This window comes from Octopus bimaculoides, chromosome 1 (assembly GCF_046866305.1).
Source record: "Octopus bimaculoides isolate indiv1 chromosome 1, ASM4686630v1, whole genome shotgun sequence".
NCBI lineage: Eukaryota > Metazoa > Mollusca > Cephalopoda > Octopoda > Octopodidae > Octopus > Octopus bimaculoides.
Window position 1 is genome coordinate 98977633 of NC_142928.1, and position 26950 is coordinate 99004582.

At 35.5% G+C, this 26950-nt stretch overlaps 1 protein-coding gene across 11 annotated transcripts in view; it reads left to right on the plus strand.

Annotated features, from left to right (window-relative positions):
* Positions 1-26950, plus strand: part of LOC106882607 (signal peptide peptidase-like) — a 350046-nt gene that overhangs the window by 248874 nt on the left and 74222 nt on the right. For 7 of the 11 annotated variants that reach the window (XM_089354542.1, XM_089354545.1, XM_089354547.1 and 4 more), the window contains one exon: positions 12681-12785. The exons of the other annotated variants lie outside the window; for them this stretch is intronic. In XM_089354542.1, coding sequence (XP_089210668.1) covers positions 12681-12785 — 105 coding nt within the window. The remainder of the gene's footprint in view (positions 1-12680; positions 12786-26950) is intronic. 11 annotated transcript variants of the gene reach the window in all.

Sequence of the window (26950 nt, forward strand, 5' to 3'; positions counted from 1 at the left end):
CTAGTGAATTTACTGTAAAGTTTTCATTTTTGGGAATTACCTAGACATATAGGTAGGGGGAATTCTTTAGAATCTTATTTGATTAACCATCTTTACTTTCATTTAATCCTCTGAAGTAAATGGTGTAATTATCTTTTGAAATATCTATGTGCTTTGTGTTAATGTAAAATATAGGAAAATTACTTAAAAGAACCCAAACAAATACAAAAGCCAAATGAAACCGGAATATTAGTAGTATGCATTTGTATATATATGTATGCGTACATATAGATATATGTGTTTGTGCATGGATATGTATTATGTATGTGTGTGTAAATGTATGCGTGTGTGTATATGTTTCTGTGTATTTATATATGTATTTGTATGTGTATAGTTCAGTGATTGATAAAGAGAGCTAAAGTGCCTAACTTAAGGAGAGGGAATGTATTTAAAATTAAAAGTTAAAATTAAAAATTAACAATTAAAAGGATTAGTGCAGCTAGCGAACTTTGAAGATACATATGTAGGTAATATGTATTAATAGACGAAGGCAAAAACATGTATATTGTTATGATTGTGACTGTAGAGGCAAGTGTCATGCGTGTTGATTTTGCTTGCATTTGGACCTGTGGAAGAACCTAAAGGTGCAATAGAACTTACGTTTGCATGAAGATAATATTTCATGCTGTTTATTAAGTAATTGTGGTGAATCATGAATTAATATTTGGAGGGCTTCCTTAAGGCAGAGTCCACATGCAGAGTGCTGACCTTGATATGGACACCAAAATCTATTATGGCTCAAGTTATCCTATATGGTATTTTCTTACTTATCAGGTGGTGTATGTGGTTGGCTGGGGTCATGGATTTGCTACACCCCTTGTTTCTAATTGAATTCAGGTGTGATACACACGCATACACACACACACACACAGACACACACACACACACACACACACACACACACACACACACACACATTTATGTACGTAATCTATACAATGTTTATGTATGTGTGTATATATATCTGTGTGTATGATGTGTGTGCATGTGTATCATCATCACCATTTTGTTATGCTCATCTTCCATGTTGGCTTGGTTTGGGTAGTTTCACAGCATCTGATGGATCTGAGAACTGCAATGTGTTCCAATTTCTGTTTTGGCTTGGTTTCTATGACTTGATACCCTTCTTAATGTGAACCACTTTTTCTCATGGCACTAGATATTTCAAGGTCTCATTGCAACTTGCAAGGCTAAAGTCCCTTTTAATTGAGTGAAACTACAGTAGAGAAGGAGACAGCTTTATGCTGGGTGTTGAAAGGCTGAAGTATGAAAGATTGAGCCAAAACAAGTTTGTTGCTGTAAAGGTAAGCAAGAGTAACTAGAGTGGAACTGGCAAAAGAAATAGTGTGTGTGTGTGTGTGAGAGAGAGAGAGAGAGAGGCTTCTTTCAATTTCCATTTATGAAATTTGCCCAAAAGCTTTGATCAGCCTGGGGCCAAAGTAGAGAACACTTGCCCAAAGTTCCACACTGTACAACTGGAATCAAAACCATGTGTTTAATAAGTTTTGAACCACACAAGTGTGAAAAACAGTTTAGTGATAAAATACCTGAAAACTGCTCCAAATTTTGTAATATTTTATAAAGGTCACATGTACTAATTGTATTTCATTTCAGTATACATTGATTTTTGTAATATTCAGCACAACTTTTTATAATTTGTTTTTCAACTGACAAAAGTTTTTAAATTACAATTACTGTAAAAATATTCTTTTCAAAATGCTTAACAAATGACCCAAATCAAATTTCCAACGAATGAAAGTTAATTAGAAAACAGCTAAACACTTTAGTGTTTAAACCAGCTATATCCAGCCCAAATTTTCTGCTGGCCTTTCACACCTATCTTACAATGTCATTCTAAAAATCACATCGTCAAAATGTAAAAGAATATATTTCATCATAAATGATATTATGCATTGAGGAAAATCTTTCCTTTTCAGCTGGGATGTAGCATGGCTGAAAGACATTAACGGTTCTTTTGATGTCAGCAAAGTATCCCTGGAAGTTGCCAAAATTATACATCTTAGATATACTGAAAGCAAAATTTTAAAGCTTAAATATAGGAATGTACAGAGCTGATGGTTCGGTTATATAAGATAATATTAACAGATACAAGTTAGAAGAATTAGAGTATTAGAGAATGAATCAATGCTTTTAGAGAACTATGACTTAACTGCAGCTATGACCATGTGCACAACTTTTAGATGTCACTAAGATTTAGAAACAGTCAGTTATAGCCCTATAAAAAGCCCAGTGTTTTTTAATCATATTTAGAAAATTATATATATATTATTTTACTGTTTTTAAATCACATATATATCAACAGAAATTCCAACTGGCTTTTTATCATCTTCAAGAACCTAGTTTTAAAAAATAGGCAAATATATTTTTAATATGTTTTTTTGATAAAATAATGTTTGATTGTGTCTCCAGTTACTACAACAGGGTTTTAGAGAATAGTAGCTTCAAAGAAGAAATTACTTTCATTCCTAAAGAGATGCAGCCTATGAGTGACCCCTCCACACACATACACACACATATCAAATTAAAATATTGTCTTGTTTACCCCATCCTCTATTCAGTCTCAAAATATAAACAAAAACTTTCTGGATTTGATTTTAAAACATTTCACCACTACCTAAGCTATTTAATAACCGAAATATCAAAGTGAACTTCAGTTGCTTTTCTAAGATTGACAACCTTGTCACACATATATTTAACAGCCATGCAGCCAGTGTGCATGTAAACAACTCTATAAAACAGAATTCTCCCGTTTGTTAAAACTGATAAGTGAGACAACTGTCCAGATGAGCAGCTGTATGACTATAAAATTGCTGAGTTGTGTTGCCTTGGTTGTAAAAAGTTTCCAAGACAAGGTTTGAAATCATATCTATGAGAGAAGAATTTTTACACAGATCACGAATCTATCTTAAATTTGCAAACAGAGCACCACAGCTCTGTTGAGCAATATGTGACAGTTAAAAGAGACAGCAGGTTTTAGAATCTATTCATTGTTAATACAGAAGTCTGTAACAAATATCAAAGAAAACTTTCTGTAATGTCTATAGTATAGGGAACTTTTAACTAAAACAAAACAGTTATTCTAAACAGAAAGATCAAGTTAATCACTAAATATCATTGTGAAAATAGATTTTCTGTCTATAACCATAATAGAATACTTGAACAAAATGAAGTCACCAGATTTGCCTTGACTGAGGTTAAGCAAGTAAAAACCTTGATGATGTCAGCTGGAAACCTATAATATTATTGCTGCTGTATTAAACCTACAATATTATCACTGCTGTATTATTTTATTATACCTGAGTTTGCACCATCATCTATCTGAAGATTACTACAAGCATGAAAATCTGAGTAATGAATGTAATATGGCTTGAACCAATACTCTCCCTAAAATGTTGAGTTTTCATTTTCTTGGTTTGTAACGTTATTTTGTAAGTATAGATATTTTCTGATACAACCTCATGGCTGTATATATGTATGTGGTCTGATCAATACGTATCTGGACTGTTGCTATAGAAATGAAACTAAAGCACAGAGTGAAGCCACTTGGCATAGATTGACCTTGAACTCTGCTGTGCATGCGCACCAAGTTTTAACGTTCTAGCTCACATCTGCTGTTTACAGCAGTGCTTGGAAGGAAGGTGTGTATCGTGTGATCATCCCATTGATCATGACAGAGAAAGTTGAGCAGAGAATCTGCATCAAATTTTGCCAAAAGCTTGGCAATACCTGCTCAGAGACCTACACAAGGTTTTCAAAAAGTTTTCATCGTTCTCAACACAATCATGGAGATCTTGTGCAACTGAAACTCAAGTGTCTTTTTGGTCAGCTGAAAGCAGTTTTGGCACAAACTTGGCAGACACGCATCTTATATCCAAATCTTCAGTGATAATGCACTAAACTGAACCGTAACTAATCCGCACATCCTTTGATAACTCAGAGATGGTGATTTGACGGTTTCTCTTCACAGCTGCATGCACATCTGCAATGTTTTTCTCAGTTCTGCTGGTCATGAGTCTCCCAGAGCATTCGTCAATGTCGACATTTTTTCAACCATCTTGGAAATGTCTGAACCACTCGTACACTTGTGTGTGGCTCATACACTCCTCTCCATACACTTTCTGCAACTTTGTGTAGGCCTCTGAGCAGGTATTGCCATGACATCTTTCTCTGTCATGGTCAATGCGACGATCACATGCCACACACCTTCCTTCCAAGCACTGCTGTAAACAGTGGAAGTGAGCTAAAATATTAAAATTTAGTGCACATGCACAGCAGAGTTCAAGGTCAATCTTTGCCAAGCGTCTTCACTCTGCATGCTTTAGCTTCATTACTATGGCAATAGTCTAGATGTTTATTGATCAGACCTTGTATATATTAACTATCCTAATGTTATGCAAAATCTCCAGGATTTTAAGGTTTATGGTTTTGTAAATTACACAGATTTAATCAAAAGTGTTTAGTGCAGTCACCAACTCATTATCTCTCTTTGGATGTGATATTTTGGTTTCATAACTCTGTAGGTGCTCTGGAACCAATTCAAGTGTTGCAGCTGAGAAATTATCTAGTTTCTGCTATTTAATTATTTGTTTGCTTGTTTATTTATTTTATTAATAAGGTGTTACTGTGATCCTAATATATGCAAATTTGATGACTATTTTAGCAGTCATCAACTCAACTTTCTTTTAGGGTCTATCTGATTAAGCTCTCACCTCCTCCCTCTCCCCTGGCAGGTAAATTTTCCAACCTTGCTACAAAGCATCAATTATGATGATGAGGGTTCCAGTTGATCTGATCAATGGAACAGTTTACTCATGAAATTATCATTCAAATGACTGAACACTCCACAAACACAGACCCGTAACATAATTCTTAGGGAGATTCAGCTTGACACAAAATGTGACAAGGTTGGCCTTTGAAATACAGGTACTACTCATTTTGTCAGCTTAGTGGACTGGAGCAATGTGAAATAAAGCGTCTTACTTTAGGACACAACGCATCGCTGGGAATTGAACTCATGACCATACAACTGTGAACTGAATACCCTAAATACTAAGCCACATGCTTTTTTTTAATATACTATGAAGTACTATGAAGATAGTTTATCACTTTTAGGCTACTTTCTATAAAGTTCACTTCCTTTATTAACTTACCTAACAGCAACCTAAGGTAGGAACAATATAGTCTGTTGTTGGCCTTAGGTGAGCTCTGTAGAGTGTCAGTACATGGGGTGTTGAAGTATTTTCTAACCGTGAAGAGAAGGGCTAGCCTTTGGTATGCAGTTCTAGCTATGTTCAGGATTTACTTTTGTCAGGAGATATTTTGTTTGATAGAAGCCTAATCATGGTGGGGTGTGATCTAGTTGGGTATTGCTCATATTTAAGAGGGTGAGGTGTGATGATATTTTCTCAATAAGAGAAGTGTGTGTGTGTGTGTGTTTTTTTCTTTTTATATTAGCTGTTGGTAGAGACAAAGCTGTCCCTATGGTGGATGCTTTAAGATCTCTGTTTATAGAACCAATGCAGGTTTGGTGTATTGGTTGAATATGGTTGATACATGGTTGTGGGTATTAGGAAAAATGAGGGCATTTTATCACTTACATTCTACAAATTATATTGTAGTTGTTGAGGTGAAAGTGTAGTGGCTGTCATGCAGTGTGTGACATCACTGGTTATTTTTATGTTGCCCCAAAAAGTGATAACAAGAATTTCTTTCTGTGCCTGTCTTCTTGTTCATTAAGCTCTGTCTTCTTGTTCATTATGCTGTGGAGTGGTTTATACATGAGCTGATATTTCTCAGTTGACTGTATACTTTATTTCCATGCTGCTTTTGCCAAATGCTCCTTGCATGCAATGTAATGTATGCTTTGTGGTTGTGTTTGAAAAAGTTCATATATTAGTAAAAACTAGCTGGACCTGTAAAAACCTCATGGAAAACAAAAAAAAAAATGTAAGCATCTGTAAATAGTGACTTCATTTAATAACTATCGAATAATTATGTATAAGCAGGACCCTGGGAAATTGTATAAAGTACAAAAAATGTAAGCATCTTTAAATGGTGGCCATATTAAACTATCAAATAATTTTTTTTTTTGTGTTATACTACTAATAATCATAAAGTTTTATACAATATAATTTGATATTTTTAAAATTCAACAGTTCATATACATGCACATTGTACAGTGCTCACTTCCACATCCCCAGGAGGTGTAAGCATTGAGGTTTTTTTTTATTTAACTGGTACCACCTGTAGTCAGTGAGTTCCACTCCCTCCTTGAATTTTCCTGTCCTGCTAACCAGTTTGAGTGTTGTTTCTAATTCACCGTGTTGAATTGGGGTTGCCTCCTGAAGAAGGCAGCGAAGTATCCTGCGCTGGTGGTTGCCACCTTCCTTTCAATTACTACTCACTCTCTCTTTCTCTCTCACTCCCTTTCTATCTCCCCCTCTCTCTCTCTTTTGCTTTTGCTTTGCCGCTGATTTCAACTATACCTCCTCTGCTTGACACCTTTTATTTCTCTTTTTCTTTCTACCTCTCCCTTCAACTGTAGAAAAGTAACAATAACATCCACAGCTATTTGCTGAGAGAGAGAGAGAGGGAGACAGATAGAAAAACTGTCAGATAGATAGATAGGCAACATTTCTTTTTGCAATTTTCATATTTTCTACCGCTTTATTGTATATCATTGAAAACGAAAAGTTTTCCAGCATTTTCTCTATGATGATATGAGAACGGTTTCATTCTCTTTCACTATTATTCCTTATCCACTCCCTTTCTTCACTCATTCTTCTCTCTAACTCTCTCTCTCTCTCTCTCTCTTCCAATTCTCTCCCTCCTCTATGTCTCCTTGCCTCTCACCCATCCTCCTGCATTTAATGTGTTATATTTCTCTTACCTCTCAGCGCTATCAACCTTCTCTCTCTCTTTCACTCCCTCCTCTTTGCCGCATTGCCTCTCACTATACTTCCTCTGCTTAACAAGTTTTATTTCTCTCTTTTTACCTCTTCCTTTCAACTAAGTGTGACACACACTACAGGTATGTACGTACGCAGTTATTAGCATATTAATATTTCAGATGGGCATTAAAGAAATTTTCTGTTAAGACAATCAACACAGTGCTGCTGTTGTACATTGGCTTAACATAGGTAGTAACTATTTTTAATAACTCTAAGTGTAGTGACTATTTTTATAACTCTGGTAAACTGTCCATCATGGATGGCTATTTCTGTTACTTTTAGTTACATATGTATAACAAAATTAAGTTAATTATAGTATATTACTTTGTCTGTTGAATATATTTAATGTATTACCTGTATAGTTTTGTTGGATTTAGAATTAAAAAATTTAATGTTTTATGGTGGATAGACAAAATTTTTAGAGCAATGCATTGTTTGTTCCAACTCTTTACAGTCTTTAATGTTTTATGGTGGATTGACAAAATTTTTAGAGCATTGCATTGTTTGTTCCAACACTTTACAGTCTAGGTTCAAATTCTGCTTAGGGTAACTTTACCTTTCATACCTCTAGGGTTTAATGAAATAAAAGTACTAATCATGCATTTGGTTCACTATAACTGACTGTTCTCTTTTCTGAAATTTGAGTCCTTGTGTCTATGTAGAAAATCATTATTAGATTCTAGACAGGTAAAATCTGAAAAGAATAATCGTTTTTATGCAAATAGATTTTGTTAAATATCATAAATAGAGTATGGTATTTTTAATATATCAGAAGATAAAGAATCTGAGATAATAAGATACTGTGAGAAATTGCTAATTATATCTCAGCAAAGTATAGTTCATAGTAATCATTGAGTTGATGTACAAGTTTGTATATAAACTGCTATGAAAATTAGCATATTTTAAGGACTATACTACTGAGAGAAACTACAAAGAAAAGCACTAGTTAGTGTTAACATAATGTAGTTAGCATAACAAAAGCTAATTAGAAATAATTATACTGTGAGAGTCACTGGTCTGGTACTCTGGACATGTGATTAGAATGTTAGGTTGGATTCTTCAAATAAAGCCAACTGGCAGGAGACCAAGGGTAGACCATAAATGAGATGGTTGGATAATATCCATAATCCCAGCTGTTCATGCTTGGGAATCCTGCTGGAAAGTGTAATGATGGTTGCTTCTGATTGAACCCTATGAAGGAGGTGCCTGAGGACTCTGCTCCCACAACCCTCTGGGGAATAGAAGTCAAAGATGGATGGATGCTGTGAAACAAAGATGATATTACATTATTTACATTCGATGGATATTTGTCTTCATCTTGTTTGTTGTTAACACGTTTCAGCTGATATACCCTCCAGCCTTCTTCAGGTGTCTTGGGGAAATTTCGAACCTGGGTTCTCATTCCTAAGGTATTTTTCGATATTATTATTATTATTATTATTATTATTATTATTATTATTGTTAGTGTTCAGGTCACTGCTTGGAATTGAAATCTGAATCTTAGGGTTAGTAGCCCGTGCTCTTAACCATTACGCCATATGCCCGTGGGCATATGGCATAGTGGTTAAGTACAGGTTTTGTATTTAAGAGGTTTTGTTTCCCAACAACATAGTTTTTAGGGTTACTTTCCACTGTACCCAAAGCAATGTGACTTTAGGCAAATGTTTTATACTATACTCCCGGTTGGTCAAAGCCTTGTAAGTAGATTTGGTGGATAGAAACTGATATATAATTGTTAAACAGGACGTCAAACATTAAGGCAAGGCAAACATCTCAAGTCATATACAATGTTATTACAGGAAGAAATTCAAAATCTTATGCCTGTTTCTGGGATATCCTTGAGTATGGGATATTCCGTAATCAGAAACAAATTGGGGAAAAAAAAAATGGAAAATGAGAATGGTATATCTCAATAAGATGATAACATAGAGGAAGGGAGTAAAAGAATAGGGAGATGGAAAGAGAGAAGAAAAAAGAGGCATAAAAGTTCATAGTTCAACTTTCCGAAGAAACCAAACCATGAGTTCTTAGGTGTAATCCTGCATATATTCAGGGGTGTAAGTTTTTAGGTGCAATCCTGCATATATCCATGCGGGTTGAAGTCTTTATATAGTAGACTTCCCAAGAAAAAGATGCAAGCATATCAACATTCAATAACAGAATGGTAGCAGAGGTGGCTGTTAATTGATAAAAGAAGATAAAAGAAAAGAAATAGAAAGAGGGGTGGATAGAGTGATGTAGGGGGGATTTTAAGGATTGGCTATATATGATAAGGTAATGTGTATATGTGTATGGTGTCTAAGAATTGTGTATGGGGTAGCCGAGAAGATAGAGAGGATGAGGAGGTAGAGGAAGAAGGGTAAAAAAAAAAAAGAGTAAAATGAAAAAGATTTAAAGAGTGTTGTAGATGTCTGGTGGTTTCAAAGTCTAAGGTTGTTGTAGAGGACATTTAATAGTAAATGCTTGTGTCCGTCCTAGCTAAGGTCAGTGGCTGTAGACTTATTTTTAGCAATGGAGTTCTGTGTGTAGGTGGTCCAGAAAAGAAGAATTATTTATGAGTGGGAGTTAGAGTTAGTGGTTTATATTAAGGGATTTTTTGGTTTAAGGTTTAAAATAAATTAAGGATAAATTAAAGGATTAATATTAATCTTATAGTGTGATGAGGTACGGTCAATAGATATGAGGTAAAACATAAGGTAGAGATAGGAGTTGTAGAGATATAGAAGGGGTATGCGTTAATGATCACAGCTGTATGTATGTAGGTGCTATTAGTGAGAGGTGAGCTTACATTTAGATTTATGAAAGAATTTAAAAATGCAGAAGAATTTGTGCTTACATGTAATGAGGAAATATCCCTTACTCAAGGATATCCCAGAAACAGCTGTAAGATTTTGAATTTCTTCCTGTAATAATATTGTGTATGAGATATTTGCCTTGCCTTAATATTTGACATCCTGTTTAACAATTATATATATATATATATATATATATATATATATTTCTTTAAGTATGACCTTGCTCTAATAGCTGAGTCACTGCCAGAACTGGAGACAAAGTTTAGGGTGTGGAAGCAAGGTCTAGAATTGAAGGGCCTAAGGGTTAACCTAGGCAAAACCAAAGTCTTAGTAAGTAGGAAGGCAGTAAAATCACAACCCCCTTCAGGTAGATGGCCCTGCTCAATCTGTAGAAAAGGCGTGGGTAGAAACTCCATACGATGTACCTAGTGCAACCTATGGACACATAAAAGGTGCAGCAATATCAAAGGAAGGTTAACCGGGAAAATAGTTTTTGTGTGTGGCAGATGCACTGGGGCAGTAAGCACTAAAGATGTACAGAAAACAGGTTTGATCACATGCCAGGGGGAGAAACTAGAAGTAAATAGTTTCCACTATCTAGGCGATCAAGTCTATTGTGGGGGTAGCTTCTCTGAGGGTGTAGTGACTAGAGTAAGAATAGCCTGGGCAAAGTTCATGGAGCTCCTACCGCTGCTGGCAACTAATAGCCTCTTGCCCAGGGTGAAATGTAGACTGTATGATGCATGTGTGCGAACTGCCATTCTACACGGCAGTGAAACATGGGCCATGAATGCTGAAGACATGCATAGGCTTGAAAAAAAATGAAGCTAGTATGATCTGCTGGATGTGTAATGTCAGTGTGCATACACAACAGAGTGTGAGTGCCCTGAGAGAAGAGTTGGGCATAAGAAGCATCAAATGTGGTATGCATGAGAGACGTCTGCGCTAGTATGGTCATGAGTTATGTATGAATGAAGACAGCTGTGTGAGGAAGTGCTACCCTCTAACTGTAGAAGGAACCTGTGGAAGAAGTAGACCCAGGAAGACATGGGATGAGGTGGTGAAGCATGACCTTCGAACATTGGGCCTCACAGAGGCAATGACGGGAGAACAGGACCTTTGGAAATATGCTGTGGTTGAGAAGACCCAAGTGAGATCACAGCCACACATGTCCGACCCTTTTAAGAATACCCCTGACGCGTTGTGCGATATGATATGCTTCAGAAGACCTGTTGAGTCAAGTACAACCAATACCGTAGCTGTGGCCAGTGCCCCCTGACTAGCTCCTGTGCCGGTGGCACGTAAAAAGCACCAACCGAATGTGGTCTATACCAGGTCTGCCTGACTGGCTCCTGTGTCGGTGGCACATAAAAAGCACCAACCAATCAGGGCTGATGCCAGTACCCGCTGACTGGCTCTCGTGCCAGTGGCACATAAAAGGCACTGTTCGAACATGATCAATGCCAGGCCCGCTTGACTGGCTCCTGTGCCAGTGACATGTAAAAAGCACCCACTACACTTGCAAATTGTTTGGTGTTAGGAAGGGCATCCAGCTGCAGAAATGTTGCCAGATCAGATTGAAGCCTGGTGCAGCCGCTGGCTCTCAAGACCTCAGTCAAACTGTCCAACTCATGCCAGCATGGAAAATGGACATTAAACAATGATGATGATGATGATGAAGTATATATAGGTGTTGGCCTGGCTGTTAGGTAAGAAATTTTCCGATGTGTTCAGGGATGGCTGTGTGGTAAGAAGTTTGCTTTCCAACCTAATAGTTCTAGGTTCAGTCCCACTGCATGGTGCCTTGGACAAGTGTCTTCTATTATAACTTTGGGCCAACCAAAATCTTGTGAGTGAATTTGGAAGACAAACTGCATGTGTGTGTCCCAGCACTGCTCCACAATTAGTGTTGGTGTATCTATGTCCTCATAACTTAGCAATACAGCAAAATTGATTGATAAAATAAGTACCAGACTTAAAGAAAAATAAGTACTGAAATCAATTTGTTTGGCTAAAACTTCTTGAAGGTGGTGCACCAACATGACTGAAACAAGTAAAAGATAAAAGATATATGTATATTACTCATTTGCAGAGGTAACAGAGTGACTCAAGGGCTGAGTTATGTTGGCACTCCTCAAGTTTGATAAGTGCTATCACACGAAACTCTTGACCCTTGAGTCACGGTTGCTTTTGCTAAAGATTAATGAAAATGTACTTATACTGATATTGTGAGTTTTAGTTTTCCTGTTGGCATCCCCATATATATGTTTGTGTGTGTGTGAGTGTGTGGTCATCTTCACCTTGCTGCATAACTACTTTTGATTTGTTTTTTGATGCTCTTTGCACATCACTAACTTGACTGTTGGATAATAAAAGCTGCAATACATAAGTCGTTGCCTTATTCTGTTACGATTTCCAACAGGATCTGTTGTTGGTTTTTGTCTGTTTTGTTTGTTATTTTCCCCCACTTCCCTTTTACTAGTTCTAGCAACTCATATTGGATTATATTGGGACACCAGCATAGAAGTTTTATTTAGAATTTTTCTTTTCCTCTTCTGGATTGTGGTGCTTTATGCGATTCAGTTCTTGTATAGTTGTTAGATGCACTTGTAGGTCCTACATGTCATTGATCTGAGTGGTTTTGTTCCTTATAGGACTTACATTTTGTTCTGGCTACATTGTCATTACATGGTTCAATTCTTCAACAGATGTGAATACCAATTCTCCCTAAGTTTCTAAAACTATTCATTTGTTCAATGACTATCTAAAGTTAAAATTTCTTTCAATTGTTCTGATTTCTTACTATTCTTCTTCTAATTCTAATTCTTCAACTGCTATTAGTAGTATTCACTAGCCAATCTTCTTTCCCATGCAGAGCTCATGGAATCCATATCATTATCAACAGTTTGTGCGAGGTGTCTATCCTCCTCCCTTAGGCCAGCTACATCATCAAACAGACGGAACGCAAGCGTAGGATTCGGTAACTGCTCATTCTACTCTTTCATTTAGCCGTAATGTCTTGATCTGAAACTAAACTGCTCAATAGTAAATAAAACTGGTTGTACTTTCATCAGTTTCTCAGTCTTCCAGTTGCTTATCTTTGCTTTGTGATTTCTGTCTTGTGTTGTTTGAGCAAAAAAGGAGTCTTGCTTGTTTATGCTAACATCTGTCACTCATGTACCTACCAATACAGTCTCTTCCTGAAACTCTCTAGCAGGCAGCTCCTTTGTTTTGTTTAAAGAAAATCTGGTTAAAGTTATTAACATTTTTCTTATCAAAATGTTTAAGAATAACCTGTTGATTTGCTTCTCTGTTGTCTAAACCTTCAAGTGGCAGCAGTGCTAGAGTTTAGGACAGTGCTCAATAAATCCATATTTTATCTTCTATTTTATTTGCATGTGAATTTACATTTTATATTTCATTATCCTAATTTCTCTCCAGCTTTGCCTTAGCTCTCTTCTCTCTCTTCACTTACTATGCAAATTTTATTTTATTTTCCTGAATCTCTTCCAATTAGTCTTTGCTCATTTGACTTATTACTAGCTGTTCTCTCCATTTGTGCGCGCGCGTGTGCGTGTGCGTGTGTGTGTGTGTGTGTGTTTGTGTGTCCATCCTTATGGTGTCAGGTCTGCTTCTACTGTATTCTGTATGTGTGTGCAGTTATGTATTACCACAATTGGTTTTAATTGTGTATGTGTAAGCATTTTGATTTGTATGTTTCTGTATGTGATCTGTATGTTTCTGTATGTGCTTGCACTATATGTTTGTTGGGTGTGAAGTGTCTGTACTTGTGCATATTTGTGGTTCATATATATTTGTGTGTATGTGTGTGTTGATAGTTTTGTGAAATTTTATGTACTCTTACAGCTCTGTGTATGTTAAAACGCTTTTATTTTTGTTTTTATTTGTACTTATATGCTATTGTTATTGTTTAGCTCCAAATCTTTCCTGATTGAACAGACTTATCATCTCAAACGTGTTCCAGTCTGCATGGGACTATATTTTCCAAAGTCTTTTAAAATTTTTGTTTTGAGGTGGTAGGGTGTGATGTGAGGGAGATTAGGTTACTACATCTAACAAGTTGAGTGGCTGCATAGAGGATCCTTTATTCATTTGCATGTTTCTTGTAATATATACCTCTGATTGGTCTTATCCTTGCTGTGTTAATAGTCTGCATATTATTACTGTGTGAATGTAAGTACAAATATTGTTTCAATCTGATTAACTTGTCCAGAAGTAAATCTGAAAGATGAATTGGATTTTATTTAAACATACACAGAGGCTCAAGTCTTCTTTTATTTTCCCCCATTTCCCTTTTACACTTCAATTTTCCATCTTTGTATGTAGGTAGGACAAAACTTAGTGTGGATGCACATGGCTTAGTGGTTAGGGTGTTGGACTCACGATTGTAAGATTGAAGTTTTGATCCCTGAACCAGGTGATCTGTTGTGTTCTTGAGCAAAACACTTCATTTCCCATTGCTCTGGTTCACTCAGCTGTATAAATGAGTATCACTAGTGGAAGCACGTCGCTTTGTGGTTAGGGTGTTGGATTCACAATCGTAAGATTGTGGTTTCAGTTCCTAGACCAGGTGATGCACTGTGTTCTTCAGCAAAACACTTCATGTTACTCCAGTTTACTTGGCTGTAGAAAGGAGTACCACTACTGGAAGTATGTCACTTAGTGGTTAGGGTGTTGGATTCACAACCATTGTGATTTCGATCCCTGGACTGGGTGATCTGTTGTGTTCTTGAGCAAAGCACTTCATTTCATGTTGCTCCAGTCCACTCAGCTGTAGAAATGAGTTTAACCTGGAGAGGGATGGGCTCTGCCAGGCTTTCTCATTCTAGACACTCTGCATGGCTGAAGTGCCCCAACAACCCATAAGGGGTTAAGGGACTTGTCATTGTCAGGATGATTTTGTTAATTTTTTTACTCTACCATATTTTGACACATGGCCAGGAATTTCGGGGGAGTGGGTAAGTCAATTACATCAACCCCAGTGTTCAACTGGTATTCATTTTATCGACCCTGAAAAGAATGAAAGACAAAGTTGACCCTGGTGGAATTTTAACTCATAATGTAAAGACAGATGAAATGCTGCTGAGCATTTTGCCTGGCGTGCTAATGATTCCACCAGCTCGCTGCCTTACACTTGTTTATTATTATTCCATTTGTATTTATACTTGGATGACCTTTTCTACTGCTAACTTCTTAATTGTAAAATAGCAAAGTCATCAATAACTTGATAAAGTGAGGCAGATGCTTTTCACTGTGCAATAAAATAGCAAGGTTTGAACTCAATACTATAAAAGCTCAAAGTCCCAAACCTTATCTTGTTGATTTTTGTCTTCTATTTTTTACTTGCCTCAGTCATTGGACTGTGGCCATGCTGGGGCACTGCCTTAGAGAGTTTAGCTGAGCAAATTTCTCCCAGTATTTATTTTTTCTTAAGCTTGGTACTTATTCAGTCTGTCTTTTTTTTTTACCAAACTGCTCTGTTACAGGGACATAAACAAACCAACACCAGTTGTCAAGCAGTGGTGGGGTCCAAACACAAAGACACACACACACACACACACACACACACACACACACACACACGCACATATATGATAGGCTTCTTTCAGTTTACCAAATCCATTCACAAAGCTTTGGCTATCCTGAGGCTATAGCAGAAGACACTTGTCCAAGGTTGCTATATAGTGGGTCTGAACCTTGAACCATGTAACTGAAACAAGTAAAAGATAAAAGATGTTGCATAGATTAGATTAGTTCTTCATCTATGCTGGAGATCTAATTTGCAAACATGCCCAAAGTCCTCTACTCTAGCATTACTACTGGTTGTATCTTAGCTTCAGTTTGGTACCGTACTCAATTAACAACTCAATACAATACCTCTGTATTCTGGGAAATGAAGCATTGTCTAATGCCAAGTGTTTTGTAGTTCCTTTAATCAGTTCCCTACTAATTTTAACTTCAGAAATCATATTATGACAACTAAACATTTCCTCTGTGACCCCTCTAAACTTCTGGCTCTTCAACAGTATGTGTGCTCCTTTAGCAACTTCTGATGTTTTCATAGTAACCCCTACTCCTTTGCATTTACTAACTGCAGCCTAATCCTCAATTAGCACTAACACCTACTGCTGCCATATCCCTTTTGCCAAAACACAGATTGGCTTCCTTTTCCATGTCTGTCTATCTTTTTGCTAATCACCTCTCCATCTTTTCAAAACATCATCAGCATTAATATCTATGAATGCTTGTTATTGTTGGATGTGTGTTTGTACATGTGTAATTATTTAAGTATTTATAAATAAATATTTCTTGATACATGTAAAGATCTGTACATGTTTTTGTGAATGACTTTATATTATGTTTGTTTTATTATAATTGAGCATACATATATGAGTATATATGTGTGTATGTGTGTGTGTATATATATATATATATATACATATATATATATATATATTTATACACACACACACACACACACATAAATACATACAAATATATATATATATATATATATATATATATATATATATATATATATATATATATATATATATATATATATATAGATAGATATATATATTAAGCATTTACATCTTTTAACTAGCAAACAGCTGCTCTGTTGTTTTTCTTATTACTTGTTTTTCTTATTACATTGATTCACTCATATAGTAGGTTTTGTCTTTTGTGTTTCAAAAGCAAGTGGAACATTATGAAGTGATAATTATCAACATGATGGATGTGAGAATGATTTAGGCAAACTAACTCTCTCTCTCTCTCCCTCCCACCACCCCATTCCCATTGTATCAGTGGAGCAGCTTTGCAAGCTCCTCTTCAACTGTAATTATTATGATATATCTAGCAGTGCTAATACTTCCTTTTCAATTACCTTGTCAGAGCTATTATTGTGGAACTGCTAACAATTAAAAACTTATCTAGGAAATGAAAATTACTAAATCACAACATGTAAAAAAAGAAAAAAAGAAGTAATAAATAAATAAATAAAAGAAAACAAAATAAAAAAATTGCAATAGACAAGCATCTTCCAAAAAAAGAAAAAAATATTAGTGTTTACTATGAACTAAATTTATACATTCCAAATGAATTGACGAACAGCATGAGAATTATTTTTGTTTTATATTTGTTTATTAATTTGGAAACATCTTTTAATTGAAGACATTTAAAAAGAAATGTTTTGTAAAACCTGTAGCCTCTAGATTATTATGCATATATTGGAGTTAGTCACCATCACCGTCATTACTATTGTAGCCCTCAAACATTTTTGTTTTTTATTTGTTTTTTTGTGATATCCAATTTTCAAAGAATAAATTGGAAAGATTTGAGAGTTTATTTCTAGCTGTTTCACTCAGGGGTTAACTCCTTATCAATTAACTACATTCTAGTTTTATGAATCCATAACCTAATTCCTGATTATAGTTATGTTCAATTTTTTTTTTTTTTACTTTTCATTTTTTGTTTTTTTCTCTCCTTAATTCTCTTTGAATGCTCCTGTCAGTTGTCTCTATTGCTTTCAACAACATTGTTTCACCAAATTGACTCAATATCCTTACCTGAATTAACCACATGTCATAGTTCTCTAGTCATTATTGTTTCATTATTATTGTTATTTTAGCCCTTTTCTGATTATTACTGAAGTGTTTTCTGTCCTTGAAGGAAAAGCTTAGTCTTAGAGGAATGCAATTTTGCCAGTGTCATATATATACGTGTGCGTGTGTGCACAAGAGAGAGATAGTTTGCTATAAAGAAATTATCAGAGATTCTCTTATCCAGCTCTAATATTCTTCCAGTCTTATGTTCAAACTGGCCATATCATGTCGGCATGAGTAAGGGAGTCTTTGAAGGAAGAAAGTAGATAGTGAAAATTAAGCTATTGTACATCTGCTCACATGGTCTGAATTTTAAAAACAGCATAACTCAAGTCTATCTAAATGAAATTTAGTTCTATCTTTTCATTAGTATTGGGATTGATTCCCTTTACAAAGAACAATCAGCTGAGGAAAAAAGCGATCATTCTCCCTTTAGCATTTAAACTAGTGATGTCTATCAGTTTTATGTTCAAACATGCCAGATCCAGCCTATCACACCAGCTCTGCAATGTCATTCTAAAAATAGACAATCACATCGTTGAAATCTCAAAGCTTTGATGTAATGCATGGTAAATTCAAAACAATGCGAACCAATGTACATTACATTTGGCAGTAACCTGGATGCTAAAGGGTTAAAATTTGTAGCGACTTTGGAGATTTTAGCTGTGTGCTTTTCATTTGTAGGCATGGTGTAGAGTACAACTGCTTCTTTGCTATTGTCACAACTTTACTACATTAAGATCAGTGATTCTCAAACTCAAAAATACCGGTTTTGCCCCAATATATTAGTGACGTTTTTTGGCACCCACTCTCTCTCTTTATTACTGACACAACAATAAATAGATTTGGTATCCATATAATGCTTCTTTCTTCACCAAAATGTTTTGACATGTTTAAGAAGCTGGAAGCCATCTTAATTTTTATTGAAGATGACAATTTGTCTGCCTTCTTCGCATTTTTCACTCTCATGCACACCACACTCTTATGAGAACTACTGCTTTAAGATGATTCCTAAATATATAATGATGGTTATAAATAATTGAGCTTCGTTGCTATGGCAGATTTTGACTGGTTTAGCAAATTAAAAAGGGTCTTCACTATTGAATATATAACTTAAATAAAGAAAAAAAAAATATTGTGAAGGATTGTTATGAATTTTCATATGAAACCTTTTAAGGCTGTCAATAAATTGAGGATAGCAACAAAATATGCATTAAAATTATTTTCATATCCATCAGGTATTTTATTGTGGATCTCATAGTATTTCACTCACTTTGACAGTGAATAGGATCAATAAAAGAGGATCAATAAAACCTAAACTGATGATTCTGAAATTTCTAGACAAAAATTATTTTCTCATAATTTCTAATATGTTTTAAGCTCTCTGTTTTATGTATGCTGTTTTCTGCAATGATGAAAAATAATTTTATGTGGAATACAGCACACACAAAAAAAAAAAAAAGTACAGAGCTTCTTCCTTCATTTCATATGCTGTAAATGTAGACAGTCAAATATTATATTTCAAGGAAGACATGCGTAGTATCCTCTTTAAAGGTGTTTTAAAATCCATTTGATTTTTAAGTGTGTGTTTAGAATGTTCTTTTATCACATGTGTATTTGATATTTTTATGACTTTGATATCATTCAGTGGAGAAACAGTGAATCGAATCTCTGTCGGTTTTGATGATTAGTATTCAGCTGTTAGATTGGCTGAACTACCTATTCTTCACATTAATATATAAGTGGCTGTGTATGCCACAATCTCCTGTACCCTTAATATAATTCTCAGGCAGAATCAACTGTGACACAGTTGGACTTTGGAATTCTTGGTACAAATACAGCTAGCAGGCTTCTGAACAGTTTTATTTATAAATCCTCATCATCATTTAGCACCCATTTCCATACTAGCATGGGTTGGACAGTTTGACCAGATCTGGCAAGTTAACAGACCTAGACCAGGTTCCTGTTGGATTTGCCTTGGTTTCTACAGCTGGATGCCCTTCCTAACACCAAATACTTTATAAAGTGTACTTGGTGCTTTTTACATGGCACTAGCATGAGTGCATCTTACATGGTCTGGCATCGGTGCTTTTTATGTGGCACCAGCACAGTGCTTTTTACATAGTACTGGCATGGGTGCTTTTTATGTTGCACCAACATAGGTAATTTTTACATGGCACCAGTATGAGTATTTTTAATGTGGCGCTAGTATGGGGCTCTTACAAGGCAAAAGCCCCTTCAACTGGGAGGAGAGCATTAACAATTCTGCTGTGGTGGATCTGTCTTCTTGAGTACAACAAGGCACATCAGTGCTAATTTAAAATAAAGCCTGTGTACAACAAACAGCATTAATTGCATCAACCATAATTGTTCTACTCTTTTAACAGATCTTACCAAAATTTTTTTTTAGTATGTGTATGAAATGTGCATCAGGCCCCAAATAAAAAAGATAAAATTCTTTACTATTTGCTACTGGAAACAACAATAATAGACTAAAAATTAGTTAATTAAAAACATAATTGCTTTTTTTTTCTCTTAAAAAAAAAACATTTACAAACACTGATCAATGAAAACAGTTTACTATCATTATGGACATTATTGATTAGGTAATGTTCAATAATAACAATAATTATGTTAATAATTGTTTCAAATTTTGGCACAAGACCAGCATTTTTAATGGGAGGAGGATAGTTGATTACATTGACACCAGTACATGAGTGGTACTTTATTTCATTGACCCTGAAAAGATGAAAGGGAAAGTTGACCTGGGCAGGTTTTGAACTCAAAATGTAAAGATCTGGAAGAAATGCTGCTAAGCATTTTGTCTGATGTAGCAGATGATGATGATGATAATAATAATAATAATAATAATAATAATAATAATCCTTTTTACTATAGGCACAAGGCCTGAAATTTGCAGGGAGGGGACTGGTTGATTACATTGACCCCTGTACTCATCTGGTACTTAATTTATCAACCCCCATAGGATGAAAGGCAAAGTTGACCTCGGCAGAATTTGAACTCAGGCTATAAAACTAGAAAAATGATGCAAAGCATTTTTTCTGTTACAGTAATGATTCTGCCAGCTCATTGCCTTAATAATAATAATAATAACAACAACAATAAAAATAAGAATAATGATAATGATGAAAATAAAGAATGCAAATCTATAATTTATAGTTCTCAACTTCATGCTGGTGTCTATATATCCTGCTAGGTAAGCCATGGTAGGCAAAGTTCAAACATTATACATTATTTTGGACATAAATTTTTAAAGCCTGAACAAAATGCAACTCTTCATTATCTGGTGTCTTTATTCTCTATTTATATACTCATTTCTTTCAGGTTATCTTTTTGTTGTTGCTTAATCCCAGGTCATTCCTCGTGGAGAAGATTTATGATTTTAAAGACGTTCCAGTCATGACTATCTCATCTTTTATTTCAAGTCTTATGTATCTAATACAACATTATCTAATCTAGTTTTAAGTATCATCATCATCATCATCATCATCATCATCATCATCATCATCATCATCATCATCATCATCTTCTTCTTCTTCTTCTTCTTCTTCTTCTTCTTCTTCTTCTTCTTCTTCTTCTTCTTCTTCTTTATTTCTTTCTTTCATTGTTGCTAAGGTAATGTGTGATATAAGGGAAATTTAACTGCTATCTTTCGCAGCTTTAGCATGAATATAGGGAATTCTTTGTTGGCTTGTTCTTTTTTTCCCTTCTATTTTCCAATTTCTATTTATCCAACTTCACCCACCACCTGGGAGGGTCATGTAGCTAGAGTCCTCAGGCACCTCCTCCATAGGGGTCTATCAGAAGCAACTCTCATTAGATTTTCCTGACTGGATTACGAAGCATGACCAGCCAAGACTATGGATATTATCCAACCATTTTGTTTTTTGGTTTCCCAAGGTCTCCTGCTGATTAGCTTGGCTTAAAGAATCTATCTTGCAAGTCTTTCCTGTGACATTCTAATAACATGTTCATAATACCAGAGCTGTGACTTCTTAATGCGGAGATGTATGAGGGATATCAAAAAGTTCCTGGACTAGTTATGTTTAATAAAAAATTATTTATTTATCTAAGTTTTGACATCATCTCTTTTGAAATAGTCCCCTTGTGCAGCAATACACTGGTACCAGCATTCCTGCCACTTTTGGAATTGGGCCTGGAAGTCATTTTCCATAAGCAAGTCGAGGGCTTTCTGCAATTCACTCTGGATCTAGACAACAGTGTTAAAACAGTGACTTTTGAGCTGCATTTTCATCTTGGGGAAAAGATGGAAGTCCACAGGTGCTAAATCTGATGAATAGGGCAGGTGAAAAAGTGATACCATGCTGTTTTTGGTGAGAAACTCAGGAGTGAGGAGAGCTTGGTGATGATGCATTGTCATCAGGAATAATCCAATTCTTCATGCTCCACAGATCTGGTCACTTTCACCAGATATCCTCCCTCATATGCTTCAAAATGTCGCAGTAGAACTCTTGATTAATGTCTGACCTTGGGGGATGAATTCTCGATGTACAATACATTTCCGAGAGTGATGCTCATGGCAGGTCTTCCAGATCACTCATCATCTTCCAGGGAGGTTCTTGCAATTTTGAAGCACCCATGCCATTCAAAACTGTGTATGACCCATTGTCTCGTCATCCTAAGTTTGCCAGAGCACGCTCAACATCTCTGTAGCAGACTTCCCAAGTTTAATGCAAAATTTCATGTTGGCTCTTTCCTGTCCATGTCAAAATCACAGACTACAGCATGCTCATAATGATAAAAACACAAATTTCACAACTTGCAAAGTAAACACAGCAGTGTCACTCAGCACACTGCTGTCATGAAGGTTACTGCTAGCTCTCACCGTGCACACAACTGTGTACTGCCATGTGTTGGCGTGGTACAGAACTAGTCTGGGAACTTTTTAATACTGCCTTGAAGCAGCTTGACCAGGAGAGACTTCTTGGTTTCTGAGTTAGTTACAATCTGTCAAGTAATGTTACTCTAGAGATTCTTTGGTAGAACCCCATTTCTACTGCTTATATTTGCTCTGTCACTATCCTTTAACATTTATGTTTACCATACCCCCCCCCCCGTCTCTCTTCATCCCATTTCTTAAGTTACATCTTGAATGATGTGAATGTTAAACTTTAGGATAAACCTGTTCTTACAAATTTTATCAACTGCTTTTTGTGTCAAACCTTTGTTAGTCCCTTTAATAATTGGGTTTTGCTCATGAAATTTCCTCAAATTCTTTTATTTCCTTCCATTCCCCACCACCACACACACCTATTTGTCACCATTCTTTCTCAGCTAGCCTTTCCTCCCCTCTACACCACTGATATCTAGGGCGTTGTAGCTCAACTCAAAGCTTATTCCTGGTCAAGCAAATACTATGATCAATGGAATTCTAGCCATGACTGTCATTGTTTATATATCTATGACTACTTTCAGCAACTATGCTCTTCCTCTTTCTCAATCGGTGGAATGTGTTCAAGAGAGATTTTGGTTCTGTTTCTAGCTCAAAATGACTTTTGTGGAGGGTTCTTTGCTGGTGGTGTTATTTTCTGCTGTAGGAAACTCAAAATATCCTTTTGACAAAGAACAATTAACCCTACTCCACCCCCCCCCCACCCCAAAAAAAAAACAACAACCAAAAACCCCATTTTATTTCATTCTTATTATGGTGTAGGTAGCAGTAGTAGTACTGGTGGTGATGATGGTTGTAGAAATAGTAGTAGTTGTTGTTGTTGTTGTAGATAGTATTGTAGTGTCAGTGTGGTAATTGTAGTATTGGTAATGGTGGTGGTAGTAATAGCAGTAGTAGTTTATTGGAGTGAGTGTGAAACAGTAAGTAGTTAAATCTGTTTTAAAGATTACTTGATTCTTAAAAATCAAAGCAGGTGGACAGCTTTTTTTTTCCCTTTTTCTTTAACTTTATCTCTTACTTTGCTTTTTCTTCAACTTTTATCTCTTATTTTCCATTTTCCATGCAGTCTCTCTCCCCCACTCCCAGTCTGTCTTTGCTATTGTGCTATTGCTATTATACAACAGTTAAAATGGTACATATTCCTTTTTTTTAATTTAATATTTTTCTTCTTTGCATTCTCCCACATTTATTCCCCCATGCCTCTACACTTTCTCCCCTCTTTCCAATATACCTCCACCTCTCCTAACTTATTTCTTACACTGTCAGCTTCCACTGTTTCAATGAAATATATTGAATTTCCCCAAGTTTTTAATAATACTTTTTCTATCATTTATTTTAGTTTTTGTTTATTGTTGTATATCTAAAGCAATAATAGCTCTGATGTTTTACTTTTTCTTGATTTTAAACTCTGTATGAGAGTGATTTTAAAATTTGCATTTCATTTAAAGCCAAAAGCAAGAAACTGCAAGTGCATGTTTGATGAGACTTGATGCCATAAATAACACTGCAAAAACTGTAATGCATGCTGACATACATTATGTATATGTAGCCTGATTCTTTTTTTCTGGAAAATTTGGTTCTCTGCCATCTTCAAACTCTCATATAATTTTCGAAGAATATTGAACTCTTATAAAGGAATGAAGGTTTCTCTTTGCCATGTTGAGCCAAAAGGTTTTTCTTTTGGTTGTGTGAAGAAGTTATTGGACAACTTTTTGATATGCGTTGAGTTCAAATTCAGTTTACTGCTATTGTACTTCAGTTTCACCTAATTTGTTATGAATAGGTACCAGGTCTTTTGAAATGGACTAATATTCTTATAAGGGGAGATTTTTTTATCTGCCATCTACCTCACATGAATAAAATGTTGCTAAGTACAGAGATAAAAAAAAAAAAAGTAAGAGTAGGGTAGGGTAGGATATTGATTTAGAAATCATTTACATTACATTCACTTCAGTAGTCTCCTAATAATTTTTTTTTCATTGATATGTTATGAGGGATTTGTTTTATGAGCAATAGAAGGCTTGCAGACTGTTCAAAGGAGAATGCTTATCTGAATCTGAACTGCGAATATGAACTTAGCATATAAACTAATGTAATAAATTACCCTCATTGTATGCATTTGTGGCTGTACCTCCACAAATACAATAAGCTGACGAGGGTTAAGTGTCTTGAAAACAAATACAGGCAAATGACACTGACTAGATGTGAATTAACAGTCTTTCATTGAACTGGTTAATTGGTTGGTTATCTGCCTCACTTGCTAACTAATCCAGTTGCTAATTAATTGATGATATTAACATATTGGTGGAGGATAAAAGCTGTAAACTGTGATACAGCACTTATACAGAGCTTACACATATATGCATGCACACGTATGCGACTAGAATTTTTGAGCCAATAAGGAAGGCTCTGTCTTTCTGAATGGCATGCCAATGAAAAGTTATCTTGAATTTTCTTTTAGGAGTGTAGCCTGCCTGATGATGAGACATGTCTTGTGCAATCCACTTCTTGTGAAAGGTTACTCATGCCTGCTCTATGTGGTCAGTCGATCTACTTAAAATAGCAACCAAATTTCCCTGAAAGTCAAACCCTCACTTTCTTAAATAAAAGAAAAGAACCATCTGACAATATGGTCCTAAAAATATAAAATGATGGAATGGTCATGGTTAGAACATTTGCTCTCAGAAGTAGATTTGATCAGATCTGTATTACAAGTGATAAGCAACAAAAACCACAAAAGCTATTGCTGCTATTGTCTGAAAGAATGTAGTTTTTATCCTTTATCTACAAACACCAGACTGACAACTGTGTTGTGTTACAATTCATACTGTACATTAACTTCTATTATATTGTCACACTAATCACCATCTCATTTTGGATTTATAGAGTCGGTGGGGGTGACATTGCTTTATGTTCCTGTCTTTTTCTAAAACATTAACAATGCAAATGAAGTGGAAACAAGAAAAATTGATTCAAGTGGGGAAACTGACGATGGGATGTGAACACAGCTGTGCTTCTTGGCTGCAAGGTTTCTTCTACTTCACACTGCAGTAGATTTTTAATTAGGGATAATGGAGGTGCTAGTTTGTAAAGTATTAGTTTGTAGTATAGCTTTTACTACGGGTGGTGATGAGAGAGAATGATAGTTGTATTACAAGAGGTTGATACTACACATGATGTTGAGAGAGAGAGAGCACTGACTGTATTATGGCTGATACAACTGATGGTGATGATGTCAGAGACTGCCGACTGTTATACTTACAGGTGGTGATGAGGGGAAGTGTTGGCTGTATTCCTGCTGATACTACACAATATTGTGAAAGAGAATGTGTGCTGGCTGTATTATGGCTGATACTTCATATGGTGAAGAAAGACAGTTTGACTGTATTGTGAGATAGTAATGAGGGAACTTATTTAATTGTATTACAGTTAATACAGTAGATACCAGATAAAGCACTGGGGTTGATATAACCAATAAGATGAAGTAAAACCTCTTGAATCTGACACCCCAGAATGGCCACAATCAATGACAAGAGCTGGTAAAACAATAAAAGAACCCTAATACTTGCAGTAACATCATCCTCTGTATAGTTTTCTGGTAGTTTATGTAATATATTAATATATATATAGAGAGAATTACGTTGTCTAATGTGTCTTTCCCTACTTTAAGGTGTAATTTGAGGGAAATTTGGCTGCTGTTTATATGGTGAGTTATGAGTTTGCATAAGAGGAAGTATGAATTATATTGGAAGACAGTGATAGGTGGTGCTAAGTTTCAGTTACATATATAGATAAACTAACATTAGCTGCATTATATTTACTGTATCCATTTTGCACACTGTGTAACATAAAATTATAACTATCTATTTCCATTCCATTTGCATTTGTTGCAGTTTTTGTGAAAAGGTAATATTTGACAGAGTGGGGCCTCGTTCCCAGCTCTCACTTTGTTACACCAGGTACTGCTTTTGTCTGGCTTCTGCCCTGAAACCTGCCCTGCTTGACTGGACCTGTTGGGTGTCTGACTGTTATTGATATAGTCTTCAATGTCATGGAGGCACAGAAGCCAGTCTTCTTACTGATTCAAACAATATAGAATATATCTGGATGAATTACAGTAAAAAGCTGTAAATTCATATCTAACTATTATTATGAACATTTATTTTACTATTTTAAAATGTTTATGGATTTTTCCATACTAGCCAAAATGTTGCCTTCTGGATGAGCTTTTGTCTAGCTCTCTGCAGAGGGCTGTTGGACCTTCAGCCAAAAGTAAAGCTGTAAAATTGAAAAACCTATAAAAAGGAAATATGAAATAGCATTAATAATTCTTTATGTACATAAATGATATTTATCATGTGAAAGTTTGTTGAGTCAGAAATTCACCCAATCTTCTGGAGTCTTACTACAGCTAATTTTTAGTGATTTGTTTATTCTAAAACTTCTGATTATATTGAATCAAAAGTGGATCTTCTTGCTGGATTAGCAGGTTTTTGATATATTTTTCAATATATGATTGCTGCTCACTTTTAATCTTGTTTTGTCACCGTTCTATCTTGATATCAATATGTGCTGCATTATTTC